The sequence below is a fragment of the Bos grunniens genome, chromosome 7, assembly GCF_055505025.1.
Source record: "Bos grunniens cultivar Pamir isolate PY7600 chromosome 7, Bosgru_T2T1.0, whole genome shotgun sequence".
NCBI classification, from domain to species: domain Eukaryota; kingdom Metazoa; phylum Chordata; class Mammalia; order Artiodactyla; family Bovidae; genus Bos; species Bos grunniens.
Genome location: NC_141171.1, coordinates 2333272 through 2347167, shown reverse-complemented (window position 1 = coordinate 2347167; position 13896 = coordinate 2333272). Strand labels below are relative to the sequence as shown.

The 13896-nt window shown below is 52.3% G+C and overlaps 1 protein-coding gene across 1 annotated transcript in view; it reads right to left on the bottom strand.

Annotated features, from left to right (window-relative positions):
- ADAMTS2 (ADAM metallopeptidase with thrombospondin type 1 motif 2) overlaps positions 1–13896 on the bottom strand; it is a 246072-nt gene that overhangs the window by 41973 nt on the left and 190203 nt on the right. The window contains exons 6-10 of the mRNA XM_086407913.1: positions 13278–13434; positions 9075–9180; positions 8336–8479; positions 7829–7961; positions 7113–7226 (exon numbers count right to left, since the gene is read on the bottom strand). Of these exons, the coding sequence (XP_086264039.1) occupies positions 7113–7226; positions 7829–7961; positions 8336–8479; positions 9075–9180; positions 13278–13434 (654 nt within the window). The remainder of the gene's footprint in view (positions 1–7112; positions 7227–7828; positions 7962–8335; positions 8480–9074; positions 9181–13277; positions 13435–13896) is intronic.

Here is a 13896-nt window from a genome sequence, read left to right as displayed (position 1 = left end):
TGTCCGCCTGATGTGAAGAACTGACTCATTGGAAAAGACCCTGAGGCTGGGAAAGATAGAAGGTGGGAGGAGAAGGGGATGACAGAGGATGAGATGATTGGATGACATCACCGACTTGATGGAAGTGAGTTTGAGCAAGCTCCAGAAGCTGGTGATGGACAGGGAGGCCTGGCGTGCTGCAGTCTATGGGGTTACAAAGAGTGAGACACGACTGAGCAACTGAACTGACTGAAATCAGAAGTCTTCATCTCTTCCTTATTTTATTGTAAGCCAAAATTTTCAAAATAGCAGTTTAACTGGTAACAGCTTTATCAACATTTTGAGCAAACTTTTCACATCCTGTCTGCATTTAAGTTTCTCTCCTGGTGTTTGAAAATTATTTTTAATGCCTGTTATGCTTTGTAATATGTATGTTTAGAGGTCTGGGCAGTTTTTCAAGAAGCAAATCATCTTGTTACACTTAGCATTTTCAAAGAACTATCCAAGTTGGATCTGTGTTAATAGTCCCAAGTACAAGACAAACCCCAAAAGGAAACAAACTATTGCAAACACAGAAGTAATCACAACCTCTAGTACAGTTGAGGCCCCTTGTCTCCAATCACTTGAGAAGGCTGTGCTGAACACAGCACATATTCTTCAATGACCTTGGGTGAGTCGGTACCGAGGCAGAAAGAGTATTTCTAGAAGCTAAAAGTATACCTGGACAGAATCAACAACCTAGCTGTACATATAGGGCACTAAAAGCCAAATGCACGCATGCTCAGTCGCTCCAGGCGTATCCGACTCTTTGTGACCCCATGGACTGTAGCCCCTCGGCTCCTCTGTCCAGGCAAGAACACTGGAGTGGGTTGTCATGCCCTCCTCCAGGAGATCTTCCTGACCCAGGGATCGAGCCCGCATCTTTTACACCTCCTGCATTGGCAGGCATGTTCTTTACCCCTAGTGCCACCTGGGAAATCCCCAAACCATATAAATTAGCCAATAAATACACCCCAAATACAATTTCTCCTTTGCCAAAGCCACAAAACACCTGTGGCTGCTTCAATGTCAGCCAACAGGAGAGGTGTATCAAAGGGGAAGCAGGAGTAAAAGCAGGAGTGGCCCTAACTGATTATAGTCAGTGAAAACGTAAGACCATGCTGACACCCTGCTCTCAGATTTCTAGCCTCCAGACCTGCTGTTTAAGTCACCCTGCTGCTAAGTCGCTTCAGTCGTGTCCGACTCTGTGCAACCCCATAGACGGCAGCCCACCAGGCTCCCCCGTCCCTGGGATTCTCCAGGCAAGAACACTGGAGTGGGTTGCCATTTCCTTCTCCAATGCATGAAAGTGAAAAGTGAAAGTGAAGTCGCTCAGTCGTGTCCGAGTCTTCGAAACCCCATGGATCCCAGCCTACCAGGCTCCTCTGTCCATGGGGTTTTCCAGGCAAGAGTACTGGAGTGGGGTGCCATTGCCTTCTCCATAAGTCACCCTAGTCTCAGGTATATCTGCCCCACCTGACTAAGACAACGAGGGTGGGAAGGGTCCTGGCACCTCTGAAGTTGTGATGGGGCCCAGCCTCTAAATCACTGGTGGCCACAGGGACCAAGGACCTGGGGAATGGAGGAGGCCACGCGGTGGTCCCCCTGTCCCCATTGGACTAACTGGTCTTCAGTTTGTAAATGGGGAGCTGGGCATGGGGCAACTCAGGACATGCCACAGGCCCATGGTGTGATGGACCACCTCCTCCACAGACTTGGGTCCAAGTGCAGAGAGGTAACACATACACATTATAGGAAATATGAAAACAGGGCAGAAAGACAGGAAAATCATCCTGAATTCCACAACCTAGAAGCTGTCCCTCTAATATTTTGGTTTATTTCTTCCTGGATGACTGTGAGCACTTGAAAGAGTACAAGCAAACGGAATGAACAGTTTTAAACTCTGATGCCTCAGTGTTAATATGAAAGAAACACTTTTAATATTATTAAAGTGTTCTATACATATGTTTAAATGCTTATAAATATTTCATCCAGTAGAGGGGCTTAAACCTTTAAAAGCACAAAGTCACACGTCATGAGTGAATTGGAACCACACACACCCATGAACAAAGCTGACCTGCCTCTCAGGATAAGCACCATGGACAGCACCGGTGCACTTTCGCAGGGCCAGGAACACTGCCAGCTTGGTCTGAAAGCCTGAAAGGCAGACTGTTCTTTTCAGGAAGTGCACATTTAGCATTTCTGAACCACTGTGGTCCTGGGTTTCCGTTCTCCACCCACCAGCATGTCCTGAGCTGGTGCCATGTGCCAGGAGCCTGGGATGTGAAGATAATTGAGTCGGACACTTAGGTGACTCGCCCGAGGGGGGACAGGATGGCTCAAGGTCACACAACGGGGAGGGAGGGAGGGCTTAAACTCCCACGCCCAGACCCTGGGCGATCCCTACCGTTATGCCTGCCTGCCAGTCCTCGACTGTGCGGCAAAACATGGGCATCACAGGGCCTCTGCACTTGCATAAGCACTGTGGCACATGTTTCTGAAACAGTCCTTCTGAATTCATGAAAACGTAGGGTGAGTGTTGTTCCTAAGACACTGCATGTGAAAGTGAGACATGAAGGACTCTTTTCTGCCAGGACACTCGGATGCAGGAGCCATCTTCACCCAGTTGGATCTGCACCTTGGCTCAGGCAAGGAGGGCAAGGCGAGCCCACTAACCCAGCCTGCAGAGTAGAGGCACCTGGGGGGACCCTCTGTGCCTGGCCTAACCTTGCCTCCAGGGGATGAAAGGCATCCCCGTGTGGCCACAGGGAGCTCCTGTCTGAGAGCAGATCTGAGCCAAGTCTCCAGCACCCTGGACAGGGCAGGACATGACTCACGCTCAGGAAGAGTCATCATCAGTTCAAACAGTCCCTGCCTCTCTCCCGCCATCATTCTAGTCTCTTGGGGAGCCATAAGTGTCAACTATGTCTTTTGTTTTCTGGATTCTGATGCTTTGACATCTGGGTCTTGCTGACCCTGGAGGGACTCCCCCTCCTAGGGTTAACCAGCTCCTAGAGATAGTAAACAACTCATCCACAAGGGTAATTTTCAAGTGCAAACTAATCAATCCAGAGCACACATACCCCCTTCTCCCCGACAGCCTCCTCCTTCATCAGCGCTCCTAAATTCCAGGCCACCATCTCCCATCCTAATCACTCCAAGCCCAGTCAGGTACTAGGAGCACCCCGATGCCCCAAAGCCCACTGAAATGATTCCCACCAGCCGACCCTAATCCTGCTCACCTTGCTTTGGCATTTCTTTCTGTCCAAATGCAGTTCCTGCCCCCACCCCCTGCCCTGCTCTCTAACTGATCCTGGAGCTCCCCTGTGAGGCTGACCACTCCTCCCGCTACTTCCTTGGGATTTTTGAGGAACTGTCTTTTCAATGACAACTCTCTTGATTTGTTGGCCTTAGCACGCTTCAACTTTTCCCTTAGTACATTACATTTTAAAATACCGTGCTCCTCTCAACCACCCTCCCCAGCCATCTTCCCCATGCTCCCACCCAAGGAGATCCCCCCACTTGGAGCACTGGTCCCACTTCTCCCCAGTCTTTGGGCTTTGGCTGAACTCCACTGAAAGCCTCTCTGTGCTTCCTCCAGGCCCCTCCCCATCCCCTTGCTCACCATCACATCATTGCTGCCTTGTCACATTGATGGCCAACCATCAGAGACAGTGACACCCGGTGGAAGAGAAAGCCTGACATGTGGATGGATGGATGGGTGGATGGATGTGAAGCCGAGGTGACTAACCAGCCTAACCCCCAGGCCCACTGCACACATCTCTTCCAAGAACAACAAGCTCAGCTCTCCCCTCTCAGCCAAACGTGCCTGCTCAGAACTCCTGATTCTGTAAGAAAGCTACATGCCCACAGGCCTTCATTGCTCACTGCCCATCCTCTCCACCTGACCTCACCTTCCCATCCACTCCACAGTGTGCAACCCAGGCAGACAAGGAACAAGTCATGAAACTGGGGGCAAAGGATGCAGGTGGCTCAGCTGTAGGTTTAATCCCTCTTTCCAGGTCCTGTCTGTGGATGGAATAAAGATACATGGTTCTGTTTCTGGGAAATGGCAGGTGCAGGAGAGGAAGATTTTCTTGGGATGACCCACTGTGGACAGTGAGGAGACCAGGAAGAGCCTGAGTGCCGTGTGACCTCCTGCCCAGCGTCTGGGGTGGGGGCAGCAAGGGACAGAAAGGGACAGCTGTGCCTGGCACAGCCCTGATTCCCCAGACAACCTGCTATTTCTCCAGCCTGCCTAGTCGTTACCCTGCTCCCTTCTCACTACCTTCTCTCCTGGGCCTGGTGGCTATTCTTAGAGGAAAGGGAGAGATAAAGGATGACTGCTTTCCAGATACAAGATTACACTGCCATAAGTAAGACACTAAAACATACAAACTCACAAGGGCAGCGGATTCTGATGGAGCCCTGGGAGGTGCCCCTCCTCCACTTTGCCCCTGCACCAACCCCACACACACCAGGATTCCCTGATCCAGCTCAGCTTTCTCCCTGTGCTCCTCGTGAACCGGGGCAGGCTGAGCAAAGCCCAAGCACCCCCTCAATCAGCACGACTGGACTAAATAAACTGAGGGTCCTACCGGCAAAAACAGTGAAGAGTCATCACTGGGTCAGCGCTTTCCGTGTGAAAGAATGCTTTGGCCACACCTTCCCCCTTCCTCCCCATCCCGCCAAGGGGAAATGGGCCAGTAAGCTGGTGCTCAAGCACTCCCTGGCCCACCTTTGGCAGTGGCCAGGATTCCTGTGGGAAGGCCTACCACTGCCCCTCCACCCCGGACGAGCACACCACACAGTGTCTGCCCCCACCCCTTCTCTCCAGGCCAGGGTTGGACCTGAGGGGCAGATTGGGATAGGGGTCCATGCCAAGCTAGTCTCATTCTCCAGCTCAGCATTTACTGAGTTCCCCATTGGGGTTATGGCAAAAGTTTTGGAGCCCCTGTCTTCTCCATCGAGGTCCCTTGGAGAAGAAGGCTATGAGGTCCGTTCTGGCACAACATCCCATTTGCAACGTCTAGTCTACGGGCACAGCTAAATCATCTGAATGCCTCTTAAAAACACCAATTCCCAAGTGTTCTAACAAAAACATACACATGAATGTTCATTAGCAGGACTATTCACAGATACCAAAAGGTAGAAAAAGCCCACATGCCCACCAAATGGTAAACAAATGTGGTATATCCATATAATGGAATGCTATTTGGCCATTAAAAAAAGAAACGAAGCCCTGATATCTGCAACAGCACAGATGATCTTTGAAGTTAGGATGCTAAGTGCAAAAAGTCAGACACAAAAGGCACATACTATGTCATTCCACTTATAGGAAACTCCAAAATAGGCAAATCCATAGACAGAGAAAGCAGGTTAGTAGTTTCCAGGACCTGGAGAGAGGACAATAACGGGGAGTCACTGGTTCGTGAGGTTTCTTTCTGGGGTGGTGAGAAGTTCTGGAAACTAGAGTGGTGATGGTTGCACAACACTGTGAAAGTCCTAAAAGCCACCGAGAGTGATTTAATTGATGAATTTTATATTATGTTGGATTTTAACATAATCTTACAAATAAAGAACCAAATAATTCTCAAAGCTTATCCCAAATCAAAATCTTCAGGATGGACCTGGAAATCCATATCTCTAACAAGCTCTGCCAGGGACTAAAATAAAGCAGAATTTAAAACCTGCGGTGCAGAAACCTCAGGCCCAGGTGGTTTGGGTGTCTTTCTAGGCCTAACACTGGGGGACACTGGAGCCCTCTCCTGGACCTCACAGGATCCTGCTGTGTCTGCTGTGTTCCCTGGGCTGAGCTCTCATGGGCTCGTCTGCATAAGGAGTGGGAGTGTGAAAAACCAAGATCTGGCATCCGGTCCTGTCCCTTCATGTCAAACAGAAGGAGACAAAGTGGAAACAGTGACAATTTTATTTTCTTGAGCTCCAAAACCACTGTAGATGGTGAGTGCAGCCGTAAAATTAAAAGACGCTTGCTCCTTGGAAGAAAAGCTATGACCAATCTTGACAGTTTGTCAGAGACGTCTGAGACATCAACAGAGACAAAGCAGAGACATCGCTTTGCTGACAAAGGTCCATCTAGTCAAAGCTATGGTTTTTCCAGTGACACATATGGACATGAGAGCTGGACTATAAAGAAAGCTGAGTGCTGAAGAATTGATGCTTTTGAACTGTGGTGTTGGAGAAGACTCTTGAGAGTCCCTTGGACTGCAAGGAGATCCAACCAGTCCATCCTAAAGGAAATCAACCCTGAATATTCATTGGAAGGACTGATGTTGAAACTGAAGCTCCAACACTTTGACCACCTGATGCAAAGAGCCAACTCACTAGAAAGCACTCTGATGCTGGGAAAGATTGAAGGCAGGAGGAAAAGGGGATGACAGAGGATGAGATGGTTGGATGGCATCATCAACTCAATGGACATGAACAAACTCAGGGAGACAGTGAAGGACAGGGAAGCCTGGTGTGTTGCAGTCCATGGGGTCACAAAGAGTAGATGACTCAGCAACTGAACAACAAAAATGAAAATCAGGCCCAGAATTTGGGCTGGAAGGAGAAGCCCTTTGTCTTGCTGCTTCCATTGAAAGTGGGAAGTGGGCCTGGGGTAGCAGGCAGGCACTGGTAAGTGGCCATCTAGCTACCTCTAGGGACAAGTGTGCTAACCCTAACCAAACAGCAGTGTGCTAGGGGGTAAAAAGGCCAAGCCTGATGCTGGGCCTGAGGATCCCAGGGCCACCAGAATGTTGGCCAATGTTGGTGTCAGGGTGAGGTGATGCAGGTACCCACAGTGTGCAGGGGGTATGGAAGGCTTACGGAACCCGAAAACTGGTCCTTAGAGGAGAGGATTCCCACAATGGGCTTGAAGCACAGTGAGGAGCTCTGAGACATCAGGTTCCCTCTGACAGAAGAAAGAGTGTATAAGAGGTTCAGAGGGCAGGAGCTCTGGAGAGTGGAGAGTGGGGTTACTAGGAGAGAGGCAGGGGTCCCCTGAGACGACCCCGGCCCTACTCCAAGGCCCTGCAGGACCTGCCCTGGAGAGCTGTGCACGTCCGTGTCTGCCCTCTGCCCTGACTCACCTTGCCAGGCGCACACATGGTCCCATCCAGGGGTGGCCCCTTCTTTGTCTTGCAAAAGTAGGGGTTGTCAGGGTGGCTGCACCACAGCTGTTTGCACGGGTCGAAGGTCCGGAACTGGAAGAGAGCAGCGGCAGCTGGCAGGCTGCCTCCCACTGCAGGGGCCCTCCAGGGTTGCCCGTCACCCCAGGCTCTCGCGCACGGCTGCCCAGGACAGGCCTGTGTGTTGCCCTGAGCTCTGTGTGGTTCTGGTGCTGTGAGGATTTCGGGCGTACTTCATGCTTCATGACTGTACATGACGCAGGGACAGCGCCTTACGTCCCTGGGGGCTGCTGGGCCTCCCGAGCCTGCAGACCTTGGTGGCTACACCTTTCATGGAGCCTGGACCTCTTGTGGAGCCGGCTGGGCACCAGTGTGCTTGGCATGAAGGCTGGTTGGCATTCCTTTGGCCCAAGCAGGCGTCCCATGGGCACCCGCTATCCCCCGGCTGAACACTCCACTGCCTGAATCCCTCCCGAAGCCACGTCTGGACCAGCCAGGAGGGCACGGGGCACCCACTGGATATACAGCAGTAGGTGTGGGGAGAACCTGATGTTTGGAGGGCTGCTCCACCCCGTCCTGGGGAGCCACCCCGACACCAGCCACCTCCCAGGAGACCAGGCAGGTCTGGGCTAAGCTCCCGCTCAGCCCTTGCAGGTGTCCTGGGCTCCGACACTCACCGCGGTACACATCATGTAACCAAGGCCAAAGTCGAAACGGCACTGCTCGTTCATGGAGTAGTGCAGCCCGGGGAGCTGGGGCAGTGCCGGCCAGTCGTGGGTGAAGGGGTCATCCCGCAGGCAGTCATAGGAGCTGTGAGGGGACACGGGGCACCACGATCTGCCTTCAGCAGGACCGGGCTGTCCAGACCAGGCGGCGGCTGAGGCCCCCCATGGAGCCCTGGTGGTGGGGCGGCTTGCACACCCAGCCCTAAGGCTGTGTTACTATGGTTTCCTGTTGCACCTCTTTTCCTGGCATGGTTAGGCAGGATCTGGCTTGCCTGGGCCCTAGGCATCCATTAAAGGTGCAGTGTCTGTAACCACTTTCCATCCAAAACTTAGCCCCCAACAATGGGATCCCCCCACTGCTGTCCCCCTCTGCCCTGCTTTGCACTTGGGGCTAGAGGCGCCCTCCTAGAGCTGAGTCCAGCACTCAGGTTCCTCCTCAGGGGACAGGGTGGTACTCACTGCAGGTAGCGGCTCAGCTCCTGCTGGCTGCAGCGGGACCAGTGGAAGCGATGGAAGGCTGCCTGCACCAGGGGCGCCATGATGCTGCCCAGCCGCACCTCGTCACCGCAGCGGTTGCCCTGCCCGTCATGCTCCATGCCCAGCCTGTGAGAGGAGCCAAGACAGCCTCACTGGACCCTCACCTGTCAGCCCCACCTCCTCCAGACGCCGGGAGGGGACTCCGACCTCCCTGAGCTGACTCCCCTCGCCCTTAGCTGGCCTGGTCAGCCCTGAGCCAGGTGGTATCTGATTTCTCCCAGCTGGATTTTAGAGCTGGGGCGCTCTGAGGACATCCTCAGAGGGTGTCCTGTGGGGTCCTGTCCCCAAGGCAGAGCGCTGCGGCATAAGAAAGCAGCGGAGGTGGAGGCAGCCACTGCCCTCCCTACACACCAGCAGCATGCACACCCGAGCTCCAGCTCTCTGTTCCTGGGGGAGGCTCCCTTGCACCCTCATCTACAGAATTGGATGAGAAGACCCTCCTGCCCAACTGCTTCGATGGCATAATGAGTGGGCAGCCCCGGCTGCTGCCTGGCCCTCGGTGGAAAGCGGGCCTGCCGCCTGCCCAGTGCAGCACGGGGTCAGGACATCATATCCGAGGGGCTTGTCATCCAGGGTGTGTCCCTCTCAGGGCACAGAGGATAAGCGGGGCCCCTTGAACCCCGACCTGCCTCAGACAGCGGGGCCTGCTGAGGCCACTTACACATGGCCAGTCTCGTGGGCCACCACGAATGCGGAGGAGAAGCCGTCCTCGTGGTTCAGTGTGCAGCTGCGGACGGGGTGGCACATCCCAGTGACAGGAGCATAGCCTGGGAGAGACAAAGGGGGCTCAGAGCCCTCCCCACGTGGAGGGGCCCAGACCCCAACATGTCCTGGCATCACCAGAGCAAACGAGCACAGCCAACTGCCCTCAAGGCTGGCACAGCTCGAGACCAGCTTTCCCCTCCCCTAGGGGAGCGGGCCTCAGCCCTGCCCATCAGCAGCCACCCTGCAGCCAGCTCAGTTTCCCGTGTCCAGGTCTTATCTGCCAAGACTTTCTGCCACCTTGGTAGCCTCCTGCCCACTGTTCTCTTTCAGGGCACCTTCCACTTTCCTCCCCCTCTTGGCTGAGTGGCCTTTTGATCCCCGAGGCTGCAGGTTGCTTCCTGGGCTGTAGGCACTCTGGCCCTGGTGCCTGGCACCACACCCTGAGCCCGCTCCCTCGGGGCCTCCCTGGGGCCTCTGAGACCTCAGCTGGCCCCTTTCCCACAGTGCACAGATGGCTGCAGGGAGGGTGGTCCCAGGCTGTTCAGGGCAGTGCTGTGCTGCCTGCTGAGCTGTGCAGAGGAGACCGACTATGTAGACTGGCACGCAGACCACAGATGATGAGGCTCCTGGAGCCCTTGGCCTGGGAACCCTGCGCTCTGACTGGGGAGATTCTGAACCACATTCCTGCTGAGGGGTCCAGGGGTCTGTCCTGGGCAAGGCACCCCCAGAGGTGGAGAATGGGGATCAGAGGGGGAAGGGCAGCTGCAGCAGACTAACCTCTGATGTGAGAAGCCACAGACCCTCCAGCCACCACTCAACCCACCAAGGGCTCCCGAAGAGCCACTGAATTAACAGGTCACAGTGAGGACACACAGTGGGTTTTGCCTGCCCAGTTACAGCGTGTGGGCCAAGGAAGAAGTTGGGAATGGAGTCTCACAAGGAGAGAGGGCAGGGAGGAAGCAGGAGCCTGAACCGCCTGAGCAGGCAGGTGGGAAGGCCACCCTGTGATGTGACTGGTCTGCAGAAGGATGATCCCCCCTGACTGGGCTGATCCTGATCACAGGGAGTCTTAAGATGCCCCCAGGGAAGGACCACGTTCCTGCCCACGGGGAGAGGCAGAGTGACGGGAGGGCACGATGATCCCACCCAACATGGAGGAAATGCAGACAGTGGGGCCTCGCCACTTGCCGCTGGGTGAGATACAGAAGTGTGTGCAGAGCGTGTGTGCCAGGCAAGGCCTCTGTTTAAAGACCTGGGCATCCTGGAGGCTGTCAGCCACAAATCAGCATCGCCATGGGCACTTGCCATCTGCCCATGGTTAAATCAGGTGCCGCTGTACCTGCTGACCTTCAACACCCCCTGAAAGGGGTTCAGGGTGGAGATCAGGGATGAGGCACTCTGTGCTCTGGGAAAAACTGGCGGGACAGGTCTTCAGATACTTATGTTCAGGGGCCAATTTTATGAGCTCAATTCTTGAATCTCCTTGTAACTTGAAAAGCACTAAATTCCTTTATGGTGATGTCTGCTCCTCATGACTAACAGGAATTCTCAAGAGACCAGCAGAAACCTTCTGCAAAAAAATACATACTTGATTGCATGTGTTCCCTCTTCACTAAAATCACAAGTGTACTGACCTTCCCCACTACCTCTTTGGAGCAGTTTCTCAGAGCTATCTGAAATGCTGTCTCCCAGGCTATAGGCCTCGTTTTGCCCCAAATAAAACTTAACTCGCAACTCTCAGGTCATGTACTTTTTTAAGTCAGCAAGACCCAGAAAATTAGAAACCCGGACTGTCCCCCTACTGAGCCTCACTCATCTGAGACCCCACAGAGAGGTCCTAGGCAATGTGCTCCAAGAGAAAAATACAGAAAGGAAGAAGCGTGACCGGGGAGTGCTGGTTTCAGAACTGTCTAAAAGCAGTATACCCAACCATTGTCTATTTCCCTTCTAATAAACAGGAAAATATGTGTCTTAAAGTATTTTTTTGCTCTGCAGATTTTGAGATGCTTGTTCTTGAATCAGCGCCAGGGCCAACCTTTGTGGTCTTCTCTTTGTCCTTTGTATGCAAAGCCTGCATATGAATATGTGCCTCAGTCTGTATTTCTCATTCACCCACACTAGCATTACATAAACATTTAGCATTTGAAGATTTGAAAATGTATCTATATTTTTTCTTTATATCCTCCATTCTTAGTTTATTTTGCTATTATTTTCTTTCCAGAAATCCTTTTAGATAGACAGTGTTCTTCCTGGATTAAGCCTCTACATCAATTTTTCTCTCATATTTTGATCCTTTTGGGTGCCCTTGACTTTTTATCTCAGCTTTTGAATTTTCCATTTCACCCACTGAGAAATGGAATATTTCTCCCCATATCAGTAAAGAAAGGATGTCACAGCATCAGCAGTTGCAGCCACCATGGATGGTGAGCTGGTGAGCCCCGAGGAAACTCAGGATGTGAAAACACTGGATACTGGCCCCAGATGGCTGAGACGCATATCAAAGGAATGATTTCAGTGAGCCCAGACTCCCGCATCTTCCCACACATAGAAAAGCACTTAATTCCTTATCTTGAGATTTCCGTTTTCTTCAATTAACAGTAAGCTTTGTTCTTATTAGCTGCCCTTTGTTGCAAAACTCCTACATATCCTAGCCCCCCTCGCCTCTTAAGAGCAGCTCAGTTCTCTCAGGGTTACTTGAGATGCTGTCCCCCAGGACTGAAGTGCTAAACATTTCTGATGAATTAAAACACACACACAACTTTCAGGTCAGACATTTAATTTTTTAGTCAACACCATCAAATCTTTAATGAAAACCCTTTTTTTCTCTGATTCTTCTTTGTAGCCTGGTCTGAGTTTACAGATATATTTCCTCAAACATTTTGGAGATATGACTTTATAAAAATGTACTTTTCCCTTCTCCAAATTATCTGTTTCCTCTGGAGTTAGCTTTTTAATTTTATTTTACATGTCGGTCCATCTTTTTCATCCTTTCCTTTTTTTTTTTTAATATCTGGTAATTCTTGGCTGTCCTTTCACATTTTTAAATGAAGAATGAAGTCACTTAATATAAAGGTTGTGTCGGTTTCTCTCCCACAGAACAGTTCTGCTCCCTGTTAGAGCTCTCACCCGGACAAAGGGGGACAGAGGGCTCTGTCAGCTGGCCACACAGACGGGCTTGAAGGGGAGCGAGCAACCCCTCATGGTGGAGAGGCACCAACACCAACCAGGAGGCAAAGTGATCACACCTGTGTGGCCACCCCGCTGACCAAGAAATAAAACTGTCCCCACACTGCAGAAGCCTCTTCTCGGTTCCAACAGCAACTCCCTCCCTCCTGCCCACTCTCCTGACTGTGAACACCACCGATCAGTTTTGCCCACTTCCAACCCTAAAATAAGTGGAGTCATGAGTATATATTCTTCTCTGACTGTCTTATTTCACTTATTTTATTTAACAGTCACTGTGTGAGACCTTCAACTATGATTGTAGACTTGTCAGTTTTTCTTTTAGATCTTTCAGTCTTATATAGTTTGGATTTTTAAGTAAAGTCCCTTATCTTTTAAAGATTGAAAATTTATTCAAATTTGTTTTACAAAAGGTGGAGGAAGCAAGGGCTTCCCAGGTGGCACTAGTGGTAAAGAACCCACTTGCCAGTGAAGGAGACATAAGAGATGCGGGTTCAATCCCCGAGTAGGGAAGAATCCCTGGAGGAGGGCCCCGTAACTCCTCCAGGATTCTTGCCTGGAGAATCCCATAGACAGAGGAGCTGGGTGGGCTCCAGCCCATGGGGTCGCAAAAGAGTGGGACACGACTAAAGTGGCTTAGCAAGCACGCACGGAGGAAGCAAACAACTTAAACCCAGCCTCAGAGCTTGTCTGGCCCCCAGGCTGCCAGCCCCAGACTCTGCCCATTTCACTCCCTTTGATCTTCCCTGTCCCCGGAGAGATGCAGTTTCCTGGGGGACATGTCAGAGTTCCTGGTAGTTTTGAAGAGCCAGGAGGAGACTAGCACTTACCCTCAACCCCGACACCCTTCTCAGCACTTACCCCCTTGCCCAGACACCCCTCTCATCCCAGGCCAAGGCTGCCGGGGGCCCTGGCAGGGTCAGGCACTCACGTGCAGCCCCCCTCCTTTCTGTGTCCCCGCAGGCCCGAGGCTCACCTTGCATGCCCGAGGGCCCGAAGTCCTGCCGTGTGAGGAATATGGCGTGATCGTGGTACTCGTCGTGATCAGTGTCTGGCTTCTGCTGGAGGTAGGCCCAGCGGCAAACATTCTCCAGACTCTGAGAGGGGTTCCCAATCTCAATGAGACTCATGGACTGCAGGGGCAGGAGAGACAACAGAGACAGATTGGTATCTGGTGGCCCAGATGGGAGTTAAGCAGACTCCGTAGACTGGGGACCTGGCCCAAGTGGTCTCTCAAGAATTCCCTCCCACGTGGCTCCATTCTCCAGAGTGGTAGAAAAGCTCCCTGGCCACACAGACCTGCCTGAGCTTCCATACAAAGTCACTGCATCATTTTGGGTGAGACACAGGAACAAAACTCTGAGGCCTCAAAGCCTCAAAGGGTCCATTCAGCCCCCCACCCCCACCTCCAAGGTCCCTGCATCCTACTTGGCACCTGCTCTGTGCAAGCTCTGGCCAGGAGGCCAATGCAGTGGGCCTCGGTTACCCCAAAGAGTTCACACTCTGGCAGGATCTGGGACAGGGAAGACAGAACTCCCAATATGGCTACAAGCCCAAAGAAGAGGAAAGGAACCCTGTGTTTCCCCCTTGATAGA